Consider the following 19146-nt stretch of genomic DNA (forward strand, 5'->3'; position numbering starts at 1 on the left):
ATGACTAACGAGGAGGGAGGGGAGAACAATCAGCAGGAAAGACACGGACATGGACATGAACATTTACCTGCATGAGCTGATACGCTTAGGATAAGTCACCGAGCTGTTATTTACCTGGTGGAACAGAGACAGCTCCTTCGGGGATGGTCTGCCTCACTTAGGAAGGTCTTTTTGAGGCAGAGATTTAGCATGACATGTAAAGCAAAAGAGAAATTGTGCATTTGTGCCCCCCCCCCCTTCTGTGTGCACCCAAACTCCTCAGAGAACTGAGACTTTGCTCCAATCCCCACAGACACGAAGCACTATCACGTCTCACAGAACTGCCCCAGAAGTGACCACTGACAGCCACCACCAGCAGTCCTGGTCCTTCGCTGCAAAGCAGAGACCGAAAGAATTTCCACACCAGGAGAACCAGGGAAAGGCTCCTCTCAGCCAGGAATTTGATCAGTTGTGCCACAGATTCCCCATCAGAGCAGCTGATGGAGAGAGAAACTGAGCTTTCTAAACCAGAAAGCCACTTGCCGCCAGGACAGACTCGAGCACACCCACGGGAAGGCCCATGGCTCACGGTCTTTGTTCTGCTTTGCTTCAGTGAACAGGAGCAAGCAAGCCGTACCTGAGAGGCTAATGATAAATGATCATTTATCACCACTTAAGCAGCTGGAGGTACCATTAAACACTGATCTCCCACCCCTGCAGCCTGGCATAAGGCAAAATAATGAATCAAAGTCTTCAGAGACAGCACAAACAGCTTTAGACCAACTTGTTATCAAAACAACTCTGCGCTTTGGTTTTCCTGCCGCGGAGCAGTTACGTATCCACAAGGAACCGGGGGTGAGGGCGGTGAGGAGCTGGCTGGGTGACGCTCGGGAGCTGCGTGGCCCAGGACTGTCCCTCTCCCGCGGTGAAGGGCAGCACCGCGCTCCGCAGCCAGCAGGAGTGGGGGCAAGACCAGCACGACAACGGGGACGTGCAGGGACACCCCGAGTCAGTGGCAAGGGACGCAACCTGAGAGACCAGATCATATTCAAGCATTTAAACACAAACAAGTTTCACGACTGTGGGTATTTGGCAGAGGACTCAAGCAGTGAAATGCTCTTTGACAGAACACTCTCACTGCAGAAAAAACCTGAAGCTGACAGCTAGCATTGGGGATGTCAAAAGCACAAACGGGACGGTCTGAAACCTATCAACTTCACCAGCAAATGATCTCATTCCACTTTGACTTGACTTCTTGGTTTGTGTTTCTGTAACATCTAAAAACCTTGCTACTGAATCTTACAGCAAAGCTCACAGAATGGCTCAAAACTGTAAAACTTCTTAGAAGGCCACTACTTTCTACTGCCTTTCAAACAAAAGATGAGATGGCCCAGGGCAGGACAAAGGGACAGTGGGGTAATTTAAAACTGTAAAGCTAAAAGCAAATTTAGGAGATAGGGATCATTTCTTAGCTGGTCCAGCCCCTCCCCTGCCCTGGTACCCACGCACTTCGGAAGCAGCTCATCAGTACAACTACCCGTTTTGTTTCATCTTGGATAAGAACTAATTAAGAGAATATGGTGGAACTACCCTTCAGCTTTATGTCCCCGAGGACTTCATAATACCCAAACTGAGCTACCAAAGGGGATAATTAGCAAAGTCCAAACAGAAAACGATTAATAATATGACAAAGCCATGATTCCAACAGTCTATTAACTGCAAGACAATACTGGTCTAATTATGGCAACATTGACTTTTATTACCGTGAAGTAGCTCGCACTGTCATTAAAGAGATTCATGGACAACTCTGAGTTTAATGTGAAGAGTTATATTTAATATCTTGAAGATGTAATTTAGCTTTCCTTCCACCCACTTCCCATAGAGAAAACAAAATGCGTTTGATGGCTCTCTCAGCACTCCAGCATCTATTAGTCATCCCTGCTACCTGTTGGCTTTAAACAAAGTCTGAATACCACGAGTGGAAGTTCAAGGGGGCTGGAAAAATTCAGTGCTGTAGGCTGAGGCCCAGCATGGGGCCAGGCTCATGCTAGAGGAGCTCAGCTTCACGGCCACCAGCCACCTGGACCTGTGCCACCAGCCTGCGGTCCCCTTCCCGGAGCCCCTCGACACCTGCAAGAGGACAGATGCGTTTCTGCAGGCCCTGGGTCACCCCCAGCCCGGTCCCCCACCAAAGCAGTGACGGCACTTCGGCTTGGCTCTCTGCTGAGTGGGTCCTGGTGGCACTGCCACCATGGCACGTTTGGTCCCACGGCTCTGTCGGCGAGAGCAGACCCTGACAAAGCCAAGAGCAAAGGGGCATCTTCCCTGCACAAGGTTCTCACTGGTAAGTTTTCCAGTGGCCAATGGAAAATCTTAGCATCAGGAGAGCTCTGGCTGGTTTGTTCCCCACGAGGTTTCTTTCAGCTGAAAAAGCAGCTCCCAGTTGTGCTGAGCGATGATCTGGAGCAGGTAACATCCTGCCACCGCAGATGCTCCTGGACCAGCAGTTACAGGAGATGGCAGAGCCCAGAGGCAGGGGGTGATGGCGATGGACCTTAACCCCGCTGGTACTGGCTGCCTGACTGGTTTTCCAGTGTAACACATTGACCACTGCTCATACCACATCAGGAGAGATTTCCAGGCTTCTCTGTCCATTTTTGCTATGTTTTTCTATTGCAACAGTGCTTATGAGAATATATTGTTCTATTTCTGTAGGGCTTTGTAGAGATCATGCATTCAAATGATGGATTACTACGAGAGTTATTGCTGGAGGAGAAGACAGGCAGCTCTGGGGCTACAAAACACCACGTGAGGCACCCACCAACTGCTGATCTAATTTTCTCTCAATTGAGAAGCATCAGCAATGTAAGTCTGATTAGCTGAGGGCTGGAAATTGGGCATGAGAAACTGTGGAGAGAATCTCGGACATCTGAGGCGGGGGCAGGGGGAGCACAGGACAACAGCAGGGGAAAAGGAAGAGTTTTCCATTAAATCCCAGCTATAGACATGTTTATTTAGCAAAGCCATTCAGCTCTGAAGCTTTACAGAGGAAGGAGCAGGGACTGGATGGAACAGAAACCGAATGTTAAACCAACACAGCAGCACAGCATCCAGCAGCAGCCCAGCCAGAACTAAAGCAGAGCAGGGGAAAGACCCCTTTGGGAATCCAGCTCAGAACAAACCCTGCAAGGCACCACGGAGCGCAGCAGCAAGCAGAGCACTTTGCAACCAGAATTTTGAAAAGGAAACTGGCTGTCTTCTAAATCGTGAAATGCTGCGTTGGATGAGAGGCGAGCTGCAGTGCAGCAGCGTGCAGTTCTCAGCCAGCTCCTTATCCCCTCCCCAAGCATGTCACAGCCCTGGGGATGGAAACAGAGCAAATAATAAAGATCAGATTGTCCCTGTCACCCAACACAGCTTCAGCTCTTGTATCAGCAAGCAGCTCTATCTCACAGAGCCCAGAGCTAAGTGGGCACTGGGGGCTGCAGCGAGCGTGGCTGCGAGAGGTAAGCATTGCACGGCTGCTCACTAACTGCCTCTGATCGCTGGGGTTATGGCCAGCGTGCCAGTCCTCCGCTGATGTCTCCACTGCCACATCTTCAGGCCTACTTGCTGCCATTTGGTTGTCGTTTGGAACTTCAGCAACACTTCTCTTTTTGATTTACTGGTTGTGTTCTCTGGGCAGCTATGAGCTATAGGAATATGTCCTGAAATATTCTTGAGCTAGACAAGTCATTAGCAGCTGTCACATCAAAGCCTAACTGCAGTCAATTTGCTTTTCACAAGCAGCGCAGGAGCTGGATGTGTGGTGAGGAGCTGCAGCAGGGGCTGCTGCTCAAACACGATCACAGAGGTGTGGGTTGTAGTGATGGGAAAATATTTCATCAAGTTCTCAGCCGATGTTAAAGGGCCAGGTCAGAAAGCAATTACAGATTGAGCAGAGCTTCCATCGTCCCTCCCTCAGACATTATCTCATGCTGTGGGTGGCGATAAGGGCTGCAGAGCAGCCCCCACGTAGCAGCAAGTCAGGCAGCAGGACCCGGAGAGCGCTGGGGATATCTATCACCTGCAGGTCCACAGGTTACCAGCCCCTTTCCTGAGACTCTCCAAAGTGCCCCTACGCAGGGAGCGACCCCAGCAACGGGAGCAAGTGTCAGCTGCTGCAGCTCTACCCGCACCGACCAACACCCCCCTCAGACCAACGGAGCTCGGCTGCCCGTCGGGTTCCCTGGCAGGGGACAGGGAGCATCACCCACCCAGGGACAGTGCCACATCCTTTCTGCTGAGTATGTGGGAGAGGAAAGTGAAGTCAAAGAAATATTTGGTACCATGACCCATCCAGAAACAAACACATCAGGGTGTTTTTGTCTATTAGTACAGATTCACTGATTACTCCTCGCAGCTGTCCAGCAACGGTACAAAATACCCACAGAGACCCTGAGATACTCCTGCACGTGCGCACTCCCATGACCCTGGTACCTTTACAGGGTTTCTCTAGGTGAAGGCAAGCAGCTTTTCCAGCTGTTTTCTGCTGTGGAGCATGCCCAGATCTTGTTTTGTTACTCTGTCAACCACAGGTAATTCCACAGATGACAGCACAATGAGAGTGAATTGAAAACAACGTGAAAGCAGGAAGAGTTTTCATAGTTTGTTTTACACAAAGAGCACTTTCACACTGGGTTCATCACATGTAGCCCAATGGCAAACTCCCCGCCCAAACCAGCAGAGGGGTGGAAACCCTCACGAGGTGAACACTGCAGATGTTCTGAGAGCAGACATTCACACAGTCTCTGAAATGCCCCCTTGGAAGCTCTGCAAACTCAACCTTCCTCCTGCACGAAGCTCAAAGGAGATTTATCCTGTTCACGTGCTTCCTCAGTCCTTGGACACTGAGTCTCATGCTATCAGCTCCCACCAGCTCCCTCCCGCCAGCACCGGCTCCGCAGGAACCCAGACCAGCCTCCTTGTCTCCTGTGCACACCCAGCTACGGAGCGGATTACATGAAGATACAGACAGGAATGCTCGAACTGGCTATGCTGAAGTTTCAGGGAGACAGAAAAAACTTCTTAAAAATTAATTTGCTGCTACCGCAGGGTTCCTGCCATGCAAGAGCTTATTGGAATGCAAACTATAATCTTCAAAGGGAAGGATGAATCAGAAGCTATTTTGAGAGTAATTATATAAGATTATAAAATTCAAACCATCTCATTATTGCACGTTAAGTATGAAGACAAGATGCTTCATAAGGAGACCTTGCAGGGATCCAGCGTTTCAAGCAACTACGATCTATGGTCCAAGTGTAAACAGCAACCTCACAACTCCCATCCAGACAAAACTTCCTTCATTAAGCAATGCCAGGGCTTTTCTTACCATTTACCGTAATTCTTTAGGGGATGCAGTTCTCTAGCTGGGAGAATAACTAGAACACGAGACATGGAAAACTTCATGCAAAGTTTTGTTCCTTTAACAGTTGTGTAATTTGTTGTCCTGGAAACCAGCCACCAGCTTGATAGTGACAGTACTTGCAAATTCCCGAATTTTATAAACTCCAGTTCAAATTATAATGAAGGAGAAAACATTTAAACAATAAATTTGCACATGGAATAAAGTACTATTCCAACAGCTCCAGCCACAGCACAAGGAGCAGCCTGGGTGTGGGTGCAGCTGGGAATCCCGACTCGGTTTCCCCGCGCTGTGATGGGGACTGCAGCAGCTCGTCGCTGCAAGGAGACAGGGACACCCCCTGAGCAGTTACCTGCATTGTACACTGCCTGCAAGAAGAAAAGAGAGTTGTTTTTATTTTTGCTTACAGATCCAGGCCGCAGCTGAAGGTCCTGCTATGTCTTGGCTTGGAGGAAGTGGGCGCACGGGTGGGAGGGCTGCGAGCCCAGAGCTCTTCCTTGCTGCACCCCCGTGCCCGGTCCCTCCGGAGGGACCTTCACACCTGGTGGTCTAAGAGAGCTGATTAGACAAGTGCATTAAACAGAGGAAAGGTGGGGAAAATAGAGGCTGTTGTACCCTTTACTACCTGGTGTTTTTCAGTTCACGGTTTGGTACTTCTGCCACCCAGCAAAGAGACGGTAAATGCACTGAGCTACCGGAGAGGGAGGTGCCCCAGTCCCCCAGGCTGAGTTTAAGCAGAAGACAATTTGAACAAAGTAACTCAGAGGGAAACACCAAAGGTGACTTTCAAGTGCAGAGTCAACAGTGAGGTACTTTACACACATGTATGTATATATAATAAAAAAGAAAAAATAAACACATACATATGAAAATGTGTAACACACCAAACAAAGGAATGCAATGGGAGAGGAGAGCTCGGCAGCCTGGAGCTTGTGCTTCACTCACTGAAATAGAACGGAGAAAGATTTAACTGCCAAAAAAAAAAAAGGAAAAAGATCATGAATAGTTGACAAGCAAAAGACGTCTGCATGCCTGCTACATACAGGAGAAGCCTCCATCCTATCAGGTTCCGGACAGCCAAAACACAACCACGAAACACCATCCAACCTTAACGAGAGCTCAGCGAAATCCCTGCTAAGCTGTGCTACCAGGTAGGAGTGACAGAGGGATTGACCCAGGAATCACTGAATTGCCGTGGTAAGATACACTTGGTTCTTTGTTCATTCAGACGGTGGCAACCACAATGGCAAGCAGGTCAAAAAAGTCCGAAGTCGTCCAGAGTCAGGTGCAGCTCAGCCCACGTCAAGAGGCGGAAGGGTCCATACCCTGCAGGGAGCTGGGCTGCGCCACCCTCACGTAGAGACCTCTGCTCACTGACCACCACACCAGACACTCCTCAGCCCACATCCTCTTCCTGGTTTATGTATTAAAGGAGACAGGCCAAAAAAACCCACCTTCTTTCCAGCCACAGGACTTTATGGCTCCAGGGCCACCTTCTACAGAGGAAAGAAAATCAAGCTTTCAAGCTCAGAAGAAGACAGCCCGCTCCTTTCCTTAGTCACCTTCTTTCAGATCAAAGGTGATGGGGACACCGTGCAGGAGCACTCAGCGTCCCTGAGCCAGGGTTGTCCCCGCTGCAGAGCCGGCACGGCAGCGCAGCTCAGGCCGGGCAGAGCTGAGCCGGCGGCCGGCACAGCAGCAGGCGACCGCCTGCACACGGACACCCTCGGCGCGGTCACCCCGGCCTCCTGCTCGCAAGTCGGCTCTGCCGATGGACAGTCCCCAACCCGGCCTCGGCCTGGGCTCCCTGGCCCGACCCGGAGACGAAACTCCCTTCTCCCACCCTCGCCTTGCCCACTGGTGACCTCGGGCTTCGTACACACGCCAGGAGTCCCGCACCAACGCCCAGAGAAGATAACTCAGGCACGTTAAAATGGCCATGCCCCAGCAGAACAGCTGGCCCAGAGGAGACTGATCAAAGGCTTCTGAAGACCAAAGACGTTGGTATTCAGTGGTTATTGATCTGGACTTTCCCTCCAGGCTGCATCAAAGGCCCATTTGTTACTCAAACTTTTGCTGGCAGGTGCAGTCAGAAGGGGAACTTTGAGCTGTCAGCAATGCAGCATTTCTGTTACCAAAAGTGACAAAAAAAAGAAAAAAAAAATTGTTCCAAACCGAAGGAAACATTCCCCAGTGATTTAGGTTGCCTTGTGTCTTAATCAGCTGCCCTCTAGAGTATTATAAATGAGATAGTAAAGAGTTGTCATTGCTTTATGCCTAACTGATGACAATCTAATGAACTATTATAAGCCACACTGCATATAATTATAATACATAGCTGTGTGCTAATCCCATGATATTTTATCACAACATGCTGTAGCAACATCTGTAAAGGACTCAGCAGTGCTGAACACACACGGTGTCCCTGGGCTGAGGTTAAATAACTGACAGTGAGCATCATCTTCCTCCCATGATGTGACCCCGTACACGCGGGACCTGAGCCAAGCCCTGAAGACGTGCCAGGGAAGCCTTGCTGAGGTTGTTCAATGTGGGGGTGGAGGCTCTATCCAGACCTGCTGGAGACGAGCAGAGCCAGCCAGAGAGCAAAACACTGTAATACAGATACTTTGGGATGTAGAAACACAACCGTGTTTCGAGATGCAATCAGGAATCAGGCTCTCTTCCCACCCCAGCCTGCAGCCCGGGAGGACAAGCCCTGCTGCGGGTGCTGATCCTGCCCCTGTGTGGGTGCTGGGCAGCCCCAAACCCTGTGCAAGAGGACAGGGCCTGGGGACCCGAAAAAGCCAAGCTCGGCTGGGGGAGGGCAGAAAGCCCCAAGCGTGGGACAAGGCGGCCCAGAAAGCTTTCCAGAGGCTCTCCTTCAGCCGAGTGCCCCCACCACACAGAGCCCCTCCAGCAAAAGGGGCTCCTGGAGTACATGGGAGCACCCTGGAAGAGGTGTGCTGCCCAGACCTGCCCCACAGGAACCCCAAAACCAGAAATGCAGGATTCATCCAGAACTCCCCTGGCTCCAGAGGCTGCAAAGACTGGGTGATAAGCAGATCCATGTCCTCAGGAGGTCAGGTTGCCAGTTAAAGCCACCTAGACCCATACGACCACGTAAGCCCATGCCATGCCCTCCTCCTCTCCCTCCCAAGGTGTCCTGCTGGCGGCCCCTGGCACACCACAGCCTGACCGCAGGGCAGAGCAGCACCCGGGCTCTGTGCGGGGAGCAGAGTGGCCCGGGGGGACCCCCAGAGCCCCCAGACACCTCCTGCCCGGGGCGGCTGCTGGGTGCAGAGACCCTGCGCTGAAATGCAGCGGTTATCAAAAGAGCATTTCTTTGTTCAAGCTCTGCTGAACGATCAGGGAACTTCCTCCCTGAAGGGCTCTGCTCCCTCATTAGCTGCTGCTGCTGCTTCCATTAGCTTGTAACAAAGACAGAGATCTTTAACCCCTAAAACGTACCCCACGGCAGTCACGCGTGCTGGCTGGACTGCCTGATCCACAGATTTACTAAATGGATCCTGAGATTCCTTTTCTCTTTCCCAACAACTCGTATCACTCCATACTGTGCAGCTCAGAATCCTTTTAGCATGAACATTTTGACCAGAGACCAGATTCAGAACTGAGCTCAAATAACTGAGCAAACGCTCGCAGACACCCGAGAGATGAAGCCCTGCATACGGAGAGGATGCGTTAAGAGGTGCCCGCTGTGCTCACCTCACACTGGGTCACACGAGCACAGGCAGGTTACAAACATGCACAGAAAATCAGAGTAATACCTACGTTACCCGCAACACTGGTGTGCTAGAATTGCTGGGCAATTATTATTTCATGGAACCAAATGCTCTAGGACTGTGGGTCTTAATGATGGTTTTGAAAGAGCCTGTATGAACTGAGCTTCTGGCATCCTGCCTTTAGTCTCTGCTGCACAGTTTCCTGTGATGTTGTCAAACACTAACCTGCTACAGCATAACAAACTGAACTAAATATAAAGGCGGCCTTAATTAGCATCTGCAGTTTTGCTATGTACAAGACACCCTGCAGGATAACTTCCTTTTTTCCACAGACATGGAAAATTTACTGTACAGTCACTCCAAATATCCCTTCTCTGCCCCTTTAGGATGCCATTTTGCAATGTACAAGTATAATTAAAGACAATGCACGGCTGAGAGGCAGATCACATCTCTCCCAAACAACTGCCAGCATGAGTGACTGCTGTGTTAGTGAGTCCACTGGATTGGAAGAATAAGGGCTGCTACAGACAAGCTTCCTGATTTTACAATATACAGATAGGAAGGAAAAAATATATTCTCATCTTTGAAAAAGAAATAACAAATATTAAAGCTAGAAAAAGCTGCCTAATCAACATGAGATGGAAACCTGGGGTCCTAAGGAAGATTGTACCTCAAAACATGAACAGCAAGAAGAAGAAACAGGTAAGAAAAACAAGGATAGCTGAAACTATAGTTAAATGAAAAATTGTATCAGAGATGAGATCCAGTTATGGCTCTGTTTTTATCTCCGAACAATGAATGCACACATGTGAGACTCTGACTGTTAGTGAATACACGGTACGTGCAGCAGGCTCTGCACATCGCATGGTATGACTTCAGCAAAGCAAAGATGTTAAGCAACAAACACCTGCAAACACAAAAATACCAGCTTCTCAGAGTCATCCCGCAAAACAATGAAGCTCAGAGTCAGGCTATGCCCTGATCTGAACTAGCTAAAAGCACATGCTTGGTTTCAGTGAAAGGTAGGGAGAATACTGAAAGCAGAAGAAAATGTTTCAACGGCAAAGACAGAAACTGCTGAAGCAAAATGTTTAAGAGGCTCTGTATTATGAAAAATGGCAAAAAAATAACAAAGTAACTTCAGAAATGTGGACTTACCAAGAGGTATCTGCTCCTCAGCTCAGTCCCTGGTCACTGTCCTCAGCCTGCTCACACGCTCAGTTAACACCAGCAGCAATCTGGCTGCCTGTTTCTATGGAGTTTGAGATGCTGATCCCTGACTATGCATGAGGCTACTGCAGCTGCACTGGAACAGGCTCCGAGGTCCGCAAAAAAACCCACAAACATGATCAGCCTCCCTGTACTGCTTCAGGAATGAATCAACCAACGGCAATTAGGCAGATGCAAACCTGCATCTATGCAGAGAGGTACTTAGCTCCTAAATACAGACACTCCACACAGCTCCATCGGTGCATTTTATTTACCAGGACCATCACAGGGCACAGCCAGAGGCAGCTCTACAGTCACAGACCCACACACAATACATCAGCAGAGACACATGTTCATATACTGGCTATATAATCCATTTTTCCTAGATTTATGCTGCTGGTTTTAAACTTATTTTAATACAGTTTTGCAAACCTTCCTCTGGTAGCAAGGTTTGAACCTGACACCTTCAGGATCAGAGCACAAACCTGTTTTACTTGAGCTAAAGAGCAAATCTGCCGCACGTAGCTGGAGCCGGCTCTTTCCCTGCTGGTGGACCAGACGCTCACAGAGAAAGGCAAGATCCATTTTGCAAGTGCATTACTCTAAGAGAGAGCTTTGCCCCAAGGTGCTACTCCTCCCGTGCCTGGCCTCTGGAAACACAAGCTTCAGCGATTAGTGTTAGCTTTGCCTGGGTGGTTTTAAACATGTTTACTGTTACGTTTACTTAAAATACACTTGAACGGTGATTCAGAAAAGTGTGTTATTACAGCTGGTAAGTAAATTCAAGACTTGCCCATATTTCATTGGCAGTGGCTGTAGGCATCCCGTATCAGTGAATGGGCAAGTCATCAATTTCCCATTAGTCAAACTATCCTATCAAGGGATAATTTTTTCCAGGAAAAATACTCCAGAAGCAATTTCTCCATATAAAAGTGATATTTCTGCATCAACATTCCTGCAATGAAAAAAGCTCTATTGCACAAACATTCACCCCCTTTTCTGCCTGCAGCAAGAACACTTATGTACTTGTGGGTTTAACATTTTAATAGTATTTGCGAAGTGCCAGGAGGGTGTTCAGCGCTGTACAAGATGTACTGCCTGCATCATGAAGTTTAAAAAGAACAGTTCACACAAAGGGCAAAACACTAAATGTGCTCTGAATTATTGCAGGATTAGAGCACAGAAGGACAGCTGACAAAGTGTGCTAGGAAACAGAATTTATCGTAAAGTCTCTTCTGGTTTTGCATTTTCCCCAGCTGTCCTTTTTCTCCCTCTCACTCCAGCTTTCATATCCTGCACGAGGAAAGCACTACAGCATTTTGCTGGGGTGAACCAGTGCCTCAGGAAGGGTTTGAGGAGGGTTCACACACTGTGCCGGGACTGCTGTGCACACAATCCTGCAGTGACTTTCTGGGTAAGAACTGCCGCACCTCTGCACATCATCCGTTGTATCCTGTACTTAGCCTACAGGGCAGTGAAGCTTTTTACAAATGGATACACTGAGGAAAAAAACCCAACTTAGGTTATTTAAAGAAAGTCACAACACAGTGGTGCTGGAGCTAGAACCCAAACCCAGGGGTTTGGTCCTGGATGCGCTCTGATCTGGGTGTAAATTCCATCCCACACCCAGGCACCGTCCTTTAAATTCAGCAAGCATCACAAGCCACACGCTCCAGTCACACTCCGCCAGCTCCGCACATGCATTTCAGAATGATCATCCTCTTTTTAAATGCCTTTAAAAAGTCAAGCTCCCATCTTCTCCACCATCCCCTGCTTGGCACCAGCTCCCAAGACTGGCCGGCAGCGTCTGCCCGCAGCCAGAGCCGGCACCGCGCACCCACGGCCAGCGGGACCCGGGTCAGGCGGACGTTGGGAGCGAGTCGGAAACACAATTCTGTCCAAAGCGAGCGACAGCCTGACCGTGCAGACACACACCGAGCAGACGTCACGGTGGTGAGAGCTGTGCAGGGCACGATGCAGCAGTGCCCAGCCCAGGGACGCTGTCAGGCTGCGGCCAAGCTGCCCCAGCCAGGATCACGGGCTCTGTACCCTGGGAGCTGCCCTGGGACGAGCAGTCAGGGGAGAGCTCGCCCCACCGCAGGAGCTGGTTGCAGGCCCTGGGGAGTGGGATTTGGCACCCCGGTTCCCAAAGACCCTGGAGTCCATCGCTCTCCAACAAGCAGCTCCACTCACTCCCATGGCGGAGGGACGGGGTGAAGGGGGGTGACACTGTGCCCAGCTCCTGGCGCGGGCTGCCCTGCACCGCCAGCCAGGAGCTTTGCACTTCAGTAGGGCTTGTCCACAAATCCTCTCAGCTACATCCTAGAGCACCCGCTGCACCTGCAGGGCAGAGAAGTGATGTACCCGTTTAGCCAAGGCACATCGTCACAGTGGGAAATGCTGTCCCTGTGTCACAGGCGTCACTGCCCACAGCCTGGGAACTATCACACTCTCAGTGTCGCTGCACAACAGCTGAGGACTGGCAGGGAAGAGAGCGATCAGATGGAGGGAGCTACGGGGGAGGATTTTAGATAGGCACAACAAAAGGATGCTGCATCTTGCTCGATCTCAGGGCCCACAGCCAAGAGATGGGTTCTATTCCTGGCACCGCCACAGGCCAAACTGCAGGCAAAGCTCACCCTCACACATCCACTGACGCATCGATACCAAAACCTTCCTCAGCCAAATACCTCATTTTTCTAACATACTTAGCTGCTGGATTACTAGCCAGCAGCAGCAGCCTGCAACGCCCCTTTGTTGGGTGCACAGTAATGTACGTACTGGAGAAACACTGCAGCTATATTTCTCTTATTGACTTTAAGTAGGAGAATCAGCTATTACATAACCCGAAGTACAAAGAGTAGAGGAGCATCTACTTTATACCCAGTAGCACGCTCCACATTCAGTCCAAAATGGTTTTAAAAAAACCCCACTGCATAAAGCCATACTCTGACATAATCTTACATAAACTACACAGCAATATTTTTATATTCACTGTCAGATGCAGTTCAAGAAGGCTGTTGGTACCTGGCTCGTTTCTTTGCAACTCCACAGCACCCCCAGAAGATACTGCTCTCCATCACTGCATGGAACTCCACACAGAACCAAACCACCTCTCGGGGGCTGATGGAAAGCAGAGCTGTGCAGAAGCAGTCCCGGGTCCCGGCTTTGGCAGCGTTAGAGTGTTTTCATCTGCCTGCTCACAAACGACACAACTTCACCGAGATGCCTGACAAGCCAGGCTGATTCAGCCGTTAGCCAACAGATCTACCCAGGAGGTAACACTGACAGAGAAGCTGCTGACTTCACAGGATGATGACGACAAATACGGCCAATTTTACTCCAGCAAACTTTGCGCCCGGGTTGCCGGGGCTGTGCTGCCCGGCACGGGTACGCTTCAGCAGGACCCAGCACTGGCTGCACGGCCCCTCTGGCTCTGCTGTCGGTACCGACGTGGCACCACGTCCCAAAGCCATCACTGCTCATCTTTGCACAACCTCACTGTTTATTTGCACATCTTTGTGAGGAAGGACTCACCGGATCTGAGCAGAGGACGCCAGGTAGCTGATAGCAAATTTGCTCAACATAAGTCATCAGTGTAAAACAGACAAAGCACAAATGCAGATAATTAGATAAACATCCAGACACTAATGGGAAAGGTACCTTACCACCGTAACTGTTACCTTAGTTAACATTGAATGCAAACAGTTTCCCTTGCTGGACCAGTTTTACATCCAGGTATTGGTACCGTTGGGCCCAAATGGTGACCCCAGTGCTGTCTAGACACAACAAAGGCCCAGCCATGCAGAGCAGAGACAAGGGTAAAGCTGTTAATGCACCCGGAGCAGTCAGCCAGCCCAGCAGGACTCGCCCAGAGGCTGACACTTAAACCAGAGATCAGAGCAGACACACATTTGAGATGTTAAAGGCAACGATGTGATCAAGACCTGCAAATGAGGTCCTGAACAGGCTGCACAAAGAAATGCAGATCTGTCATATCAGGGCAGACAGAACAAGAGCAGCACAGGTATTTCTGCTGCACAGAGTCAGGAAAACATTAATTTTGATACCAAGCTAAAAAATTACAAAGCAATGCAGTAACTTATTTGCAATAGAGAAAACAGCTGCAGCGGATGCAATACGTAAGGATGGTACCAGCAGCAGCCAGAGGCCCTCAGAACAAGCAGGTGTAAAGCAAAGTCATTTTCAGGTGACAATTAAGCTACAAGCAGGATGGGATGTGACAGGACGATGATAGGCTGGACATACTGGCAAAACCACTGCGAGCAAACGGACGGCAGAAGCCCAGCGAAACCAGAGCTGCCAGCGTGCCCGGGGTGCCAGGAGTGTCCCGGCACGAGGTGCTGGCAGAGGGGGGCCAGAGAAACTGAAGCAAGGTGACACAGAAAGCCTTGGACAGGGATTGATGGGCTGCTGTGCTGCGGCTGGGCTCTGCACAGGTGTCCTCAGGAGAGAGAAAAGTTTCTGAAAACACATGCTGTGAAATCAGGCGGGGTTGGTAGGTCATTATCTAGAGAAACCTTACAAGAAGCACCCGATGCAAATGTTCTAATGCACAAACAACTTACACCATGTTATCAATAATGCTAAAAAGCGTGGGATTTTCGTTTTGGCTTCTCAGTGTGTGAGGCTGGGCTGTAAGCTCCCCCTGACAATGTCTTCTGAAGTTACAGCAGAAGACAACCTCTCTGGAACAAGAAGCTATGAGCAGAAGCGTACAGAAAATTAACCGCTTTGCGCTGAAGAAATGCCCCTTTGCTCTCCGAGCAGTATGCTTGCTCTTGATTCATCGCTGGCACGGCAGCGTCTCCCTAGCTCTCCAAGCTGATGAGGAACAACTTCAGGCAGTTCTTAGGGAAAGTAAACATATACATGAAACTGCATTGAGACCCCTTAATGGGGAACAAAAATCCATGAAAGTCCCTCCTTTTCACAAACTGGGATAACAGTAATCAGTTCCTGTCATCTCAGTTACTTAGACAGGCTTTTCACGGCTTCTTGTTTTACACAGGACAGGAGTCTATGTTTTTAAAATATAAGGGACTTCCACAGAAACTTTGTCTCATTAACCACCTCCTCACCAGCACGGAACACCCTGTCTGTCCCCTCTGCGCAGCTACCCCCATCAGGCTACACCCTTCGCATCAACAGGTGAGGTGGTACTTGCCCCCAAAACTTCACAGCGGAACCTGTGCAAAGGCAAACAACCGCCCAGCGATGCCCGAGACCAACCCCCCAGGTCCAACACGGGGCATCTCCCTCCCCTTGTGGGAGTCCTCCTGCCTTCCGCTGCCACAAGCACCACTCGAGCAGACAGGACCAGAGGACTGTACCTGGCTCGGAGATAATCAGGCTCTGGTCGGAAGGCAGCAGGAGGAATTCCCTGCAAGTGTCCAGGTCCAGGCTAGGCAGGCTCTTCTTCCGGCAGAGCTCGGTGACAATGCGGACTGCCCTGTGACAGCGGCTGTCATCCTTGGTGCCACTCATCTCCCACACTGCATCCTCCGCGATCCCCCTCCGCTGTCTAAGAAAGTCAAACTAGGAGAAGAGGGTTTGTTTAGTGTTAATCACGCCAACAGCCTCACGCCGGTCCCACCCGCTGGCACGCAGCACCCCGAGGGACACCCGGTGCCAGGGATGCTCCAGGCCTGCAGCCCCTGCGCAGCCCCAGCACCCACAGCCCCACCGCTGCTCCCGGTGCCTTATTGCCTCTGAGAGCAGAGCGCTGTTTACTGCCAAGGCGGGTTCCAGACAAAGAACCTCCTACCAAATTCAGTTTCATGCCCTCTGTAGACGTTGTTAAAGCTGCAGCCCTGATAATTCTTTTTAACCCTTTCATTGCTGCCCCTTCCCCATTCTCCAGGTGCAGAGTTTCAAATCCCAGCCCCAGAGCAATTTCACAAAAGCAGTGAACGCTGAAACCTCCTGGCTGAGGCCAGCACATCATCAGAAAAGAGAAACAACAGTGCTACCATGAACACCGACAAACTACTTAGAGCTGCCAAAGGCAACATAAGAAAAGCAGGAGGTTTGATTGATTTGTTTGTGCTGGTCCTAACACAACAGGCTGCAGATGGCCATAGAGATTAAGAATGCCATTGTATTTCATAATTAGATTTGTGTTTTTAAAAATTTTCTGGAGTATTTTTTATTCCTATTGTAATTTAGCAGACAGGTCATGCCACATGACAGCGCTACACTTCTGAACAGAGAATATATTTGACAGACATGGGAAAAGAAGCAATTGTATAACAGGCAATTAAAATTATGTACAGCAGAATGATTTCTTGCAGCTTCTGGAGCGGAGAAGCTAGTACAAATATAATAGGCATACTGGAGAGCCAGGGCCAAAGCTGCACAGGTCCCTCAGCCCCACATCACAACAGAGGATGTTTACATTCAAGCCACCGTGTTCATTTTGTCTGCTAATTACTTGCCCAAGCCCCGTGAGCTGTCGCACCACCTGGGTCCCCGGAGTTACACAAGCACTCAGCCCGCACCAGGCTCCACCAACCCTCCCGCAAGGCAGCCGCGCTCCCAGTCCTGCGCTGGATTCCCAGGCTGGGAACCCCGGGACCTGCCCCGGGTGCCCCTGGCGCTGCCTCCTCCTGCCCGCTCCCTGCCCATGTTGCCATCTCGGGCCAGCCTGGGGTGACAGGCCGGGCGTCGCAGCCCCCCGCTGCTCAGCAGACCCGGGTCCCTTCCCTGGCTGCAGCTCTCGCCGGGGCTGCCCTGGGCTCCCTCGGACAGGCCGTAGATCCTCCAGTCGTCGCGTCAGGGCCCGGCTGCCCGCACCAAGGCCTGTGGTGGCCAGGCGGCTCCTGGCGTTGGTCCAGTGGCCCCGGGGAAGCTGCAGACGGGGCCCATTGGCCACACCAGCCCTTGCTGCCTCCTGCCCACACCGGGGTGTCGGGCATCCTGCCCGAGCGCAGCCGCTGCCACGGTGCTTTATCCCGCACGTCAGCCTCTGCCTGGCAAGAGCAAGTTACCTACTAAGCACTTCTCCTTCCAAAAACTTCTGTTGCCATGACAACATGAGTGAACTCTTTTATTAAGACAGCAATATCCTACAATCGGTCACAAAGAGACACTTTTAATTAGACACTACCACCTCCCGGTCAGTGCTGTATAACCTTCTGCTGCAGTCTGAGGCATACCTGCAGATCAGGGAGTGTTTCTGACTGTTTACCACATGCAGGCAAACACCAGCATCACTCACCCGCTGCCTGCTGGCAGCACCACAGCTCCCAAAGGTCTGTGTTTACTGAGCAGAGATTCCAGACTTTGCAAGGCTGGAAGCTAAACCAGTAATTTGCCAGGAGCTCAAGCTCAGGTATAGTTTGCATTGCATTTATATGACAAACTCACTAAAACCACCCACCTATTTATCTTTTTAAGAAGCTTGAAACTCAAATTATGCTCCAAAACTGTCTTTAGAACCCACCGTTCCCATCACTGACACCCCCAGCCTTCGTCTTTCCTGATTCATGGCACAGTATCGCTCCTTGGGCTGCGCAGCCCTCACAGAAGGGCCTTTCCTCCCTGATTTGGGCCCGTACAGCATCTGACAGGGGCTGGGCCCTACCCTGCTGCAGCCTCTTACTGAGGTATGAAGGAATTAGTGATGGGTTTCCTTCAACAGGAGTTCAGCCCAGGACCTTTCCCATCTGGTTTACTTGTGGCTCCTGCTCCAGAGGAAAAACTCGTATACGTACACTCACGTAGGCAGAAAAACTTAGTGCCAGTGCAGAAGGTCCTACAGAAGAATTTTCCACCTGCGACTGAGAAGACGCCAGAGGAACGTGAGATGCACTGAGCTGAGTCCGCCCTGCAGACGCAGCCACAATGCAGCGCAGGGGTTTGCGGTCCCAGAGCAGGCTGCAGAGCCCCTGCAAGGGAAGGCCATGGCTGGGGCTCTGAGACTGCCACGGCAGGGCTGGAAGGAGCAGGGATGATGGTCACTCAGCAACTGCAACAAGGTTTAACAGGTTATCTGTAACGAGCATGCCGCTCACCTTGGCAGATTAATAACACATCAGCCAGCACGGAAAGAAAAAAAACCCCAAGAAACTACATATGTTAAGTTACAATCACTTTGTGCTGGTGCTGCTTCTTCCCTATTAGAGTCTTCCTCAGGTGACTGGACCCCAAACATCGGCTCGCTCTCCGTTAGTGGCCTGCTGCCTGAAAGCACCGCTAATGGCAGCAGTTCCAGAACCAGATTAGCATGTGCAGAAGTGATTATCAAAACAAACCCGAACCTTTCAGGACAACATTACCGTCCTCTGGGAAAATTCAGATATATGCAGCATCCAGGAGGCCACTCTAGGGCAAGAAACAAACATCAGCAGTTGATTTCCCAGTGCTGGGGAAGACTGTTCTGCAGGTCAGGATGTAAGCCACGCTACATCTGCGAAACCAGCCTTCAGGCATCTCGGATGGTGCTTCACAAGAGCTACTGGCAATCAGCCTGCGCCCGCCAGCACTAGTGCAGCCGTGGGTGCTGTCGTGCTCATGGGCAGACAAGAAAGGAGCGGACCAGGACCTGGTGAGGGAGCAGCACCTCTTCCCAGCTCCCCCTTTCCTTGCCTCCCCCGGGGCATCTGTGGCCCAGACTCCCAAAACCAAAGTACAGTGAGATCCAAGGGGATGCGAGCGAGCCCCTGGCTAATGAAACCATCACCACGTCTCCCCAGCACAGCAACAGTTTTTGCCTGAACCACCAAGACTGGCACCAAGAGAGGAATTCCTGGAAAACATCAGTCAAGTATTGCATCTGAAATCTCAATTTAC

General features: G+C 50.6%; 1 protein-coding gene across 1 annotated transcript in view; it reads right to left on the reverse strand.

The window, feature by feature from the left end:
• Window positions 1-16100, reverse strand: part of SYT6 (synaptotagmin 6) — a 37465-nt gene extending 21365 nt beyond the window's left edge. Inside the window, exon 1 of the mRNA XM_074893804.1 lies at window positions 15687-16100. Within this exon, the coding sequence (XP_074749905.1) occupies window positions 15687-15840 (154 nt within the window). The 5' untranslated portion in view covers window positions 15841-16100. The remainder of the gene's footprint in view (window positions 1-15686) is intronic.
• Between the last annotated feature and the right edge of the window lie 3046 nt (window positions 16101-19146).

The sequence above is a fragment of the Strix uralensis genome, chromosome 24 (assembly GCF_047716275.1).
Source record: "Strix uralensis isolate ZFMK-TIS-50842 chromosome 24, bStrUra1, whole genome shotgun sequence".
Taxonomy (NCBI): domain Eukaryota; kingdom Metazoa; phylum Chordata; class Aves; order Strigiformes; family Strigidae; genus Strix; species Strix uralensis.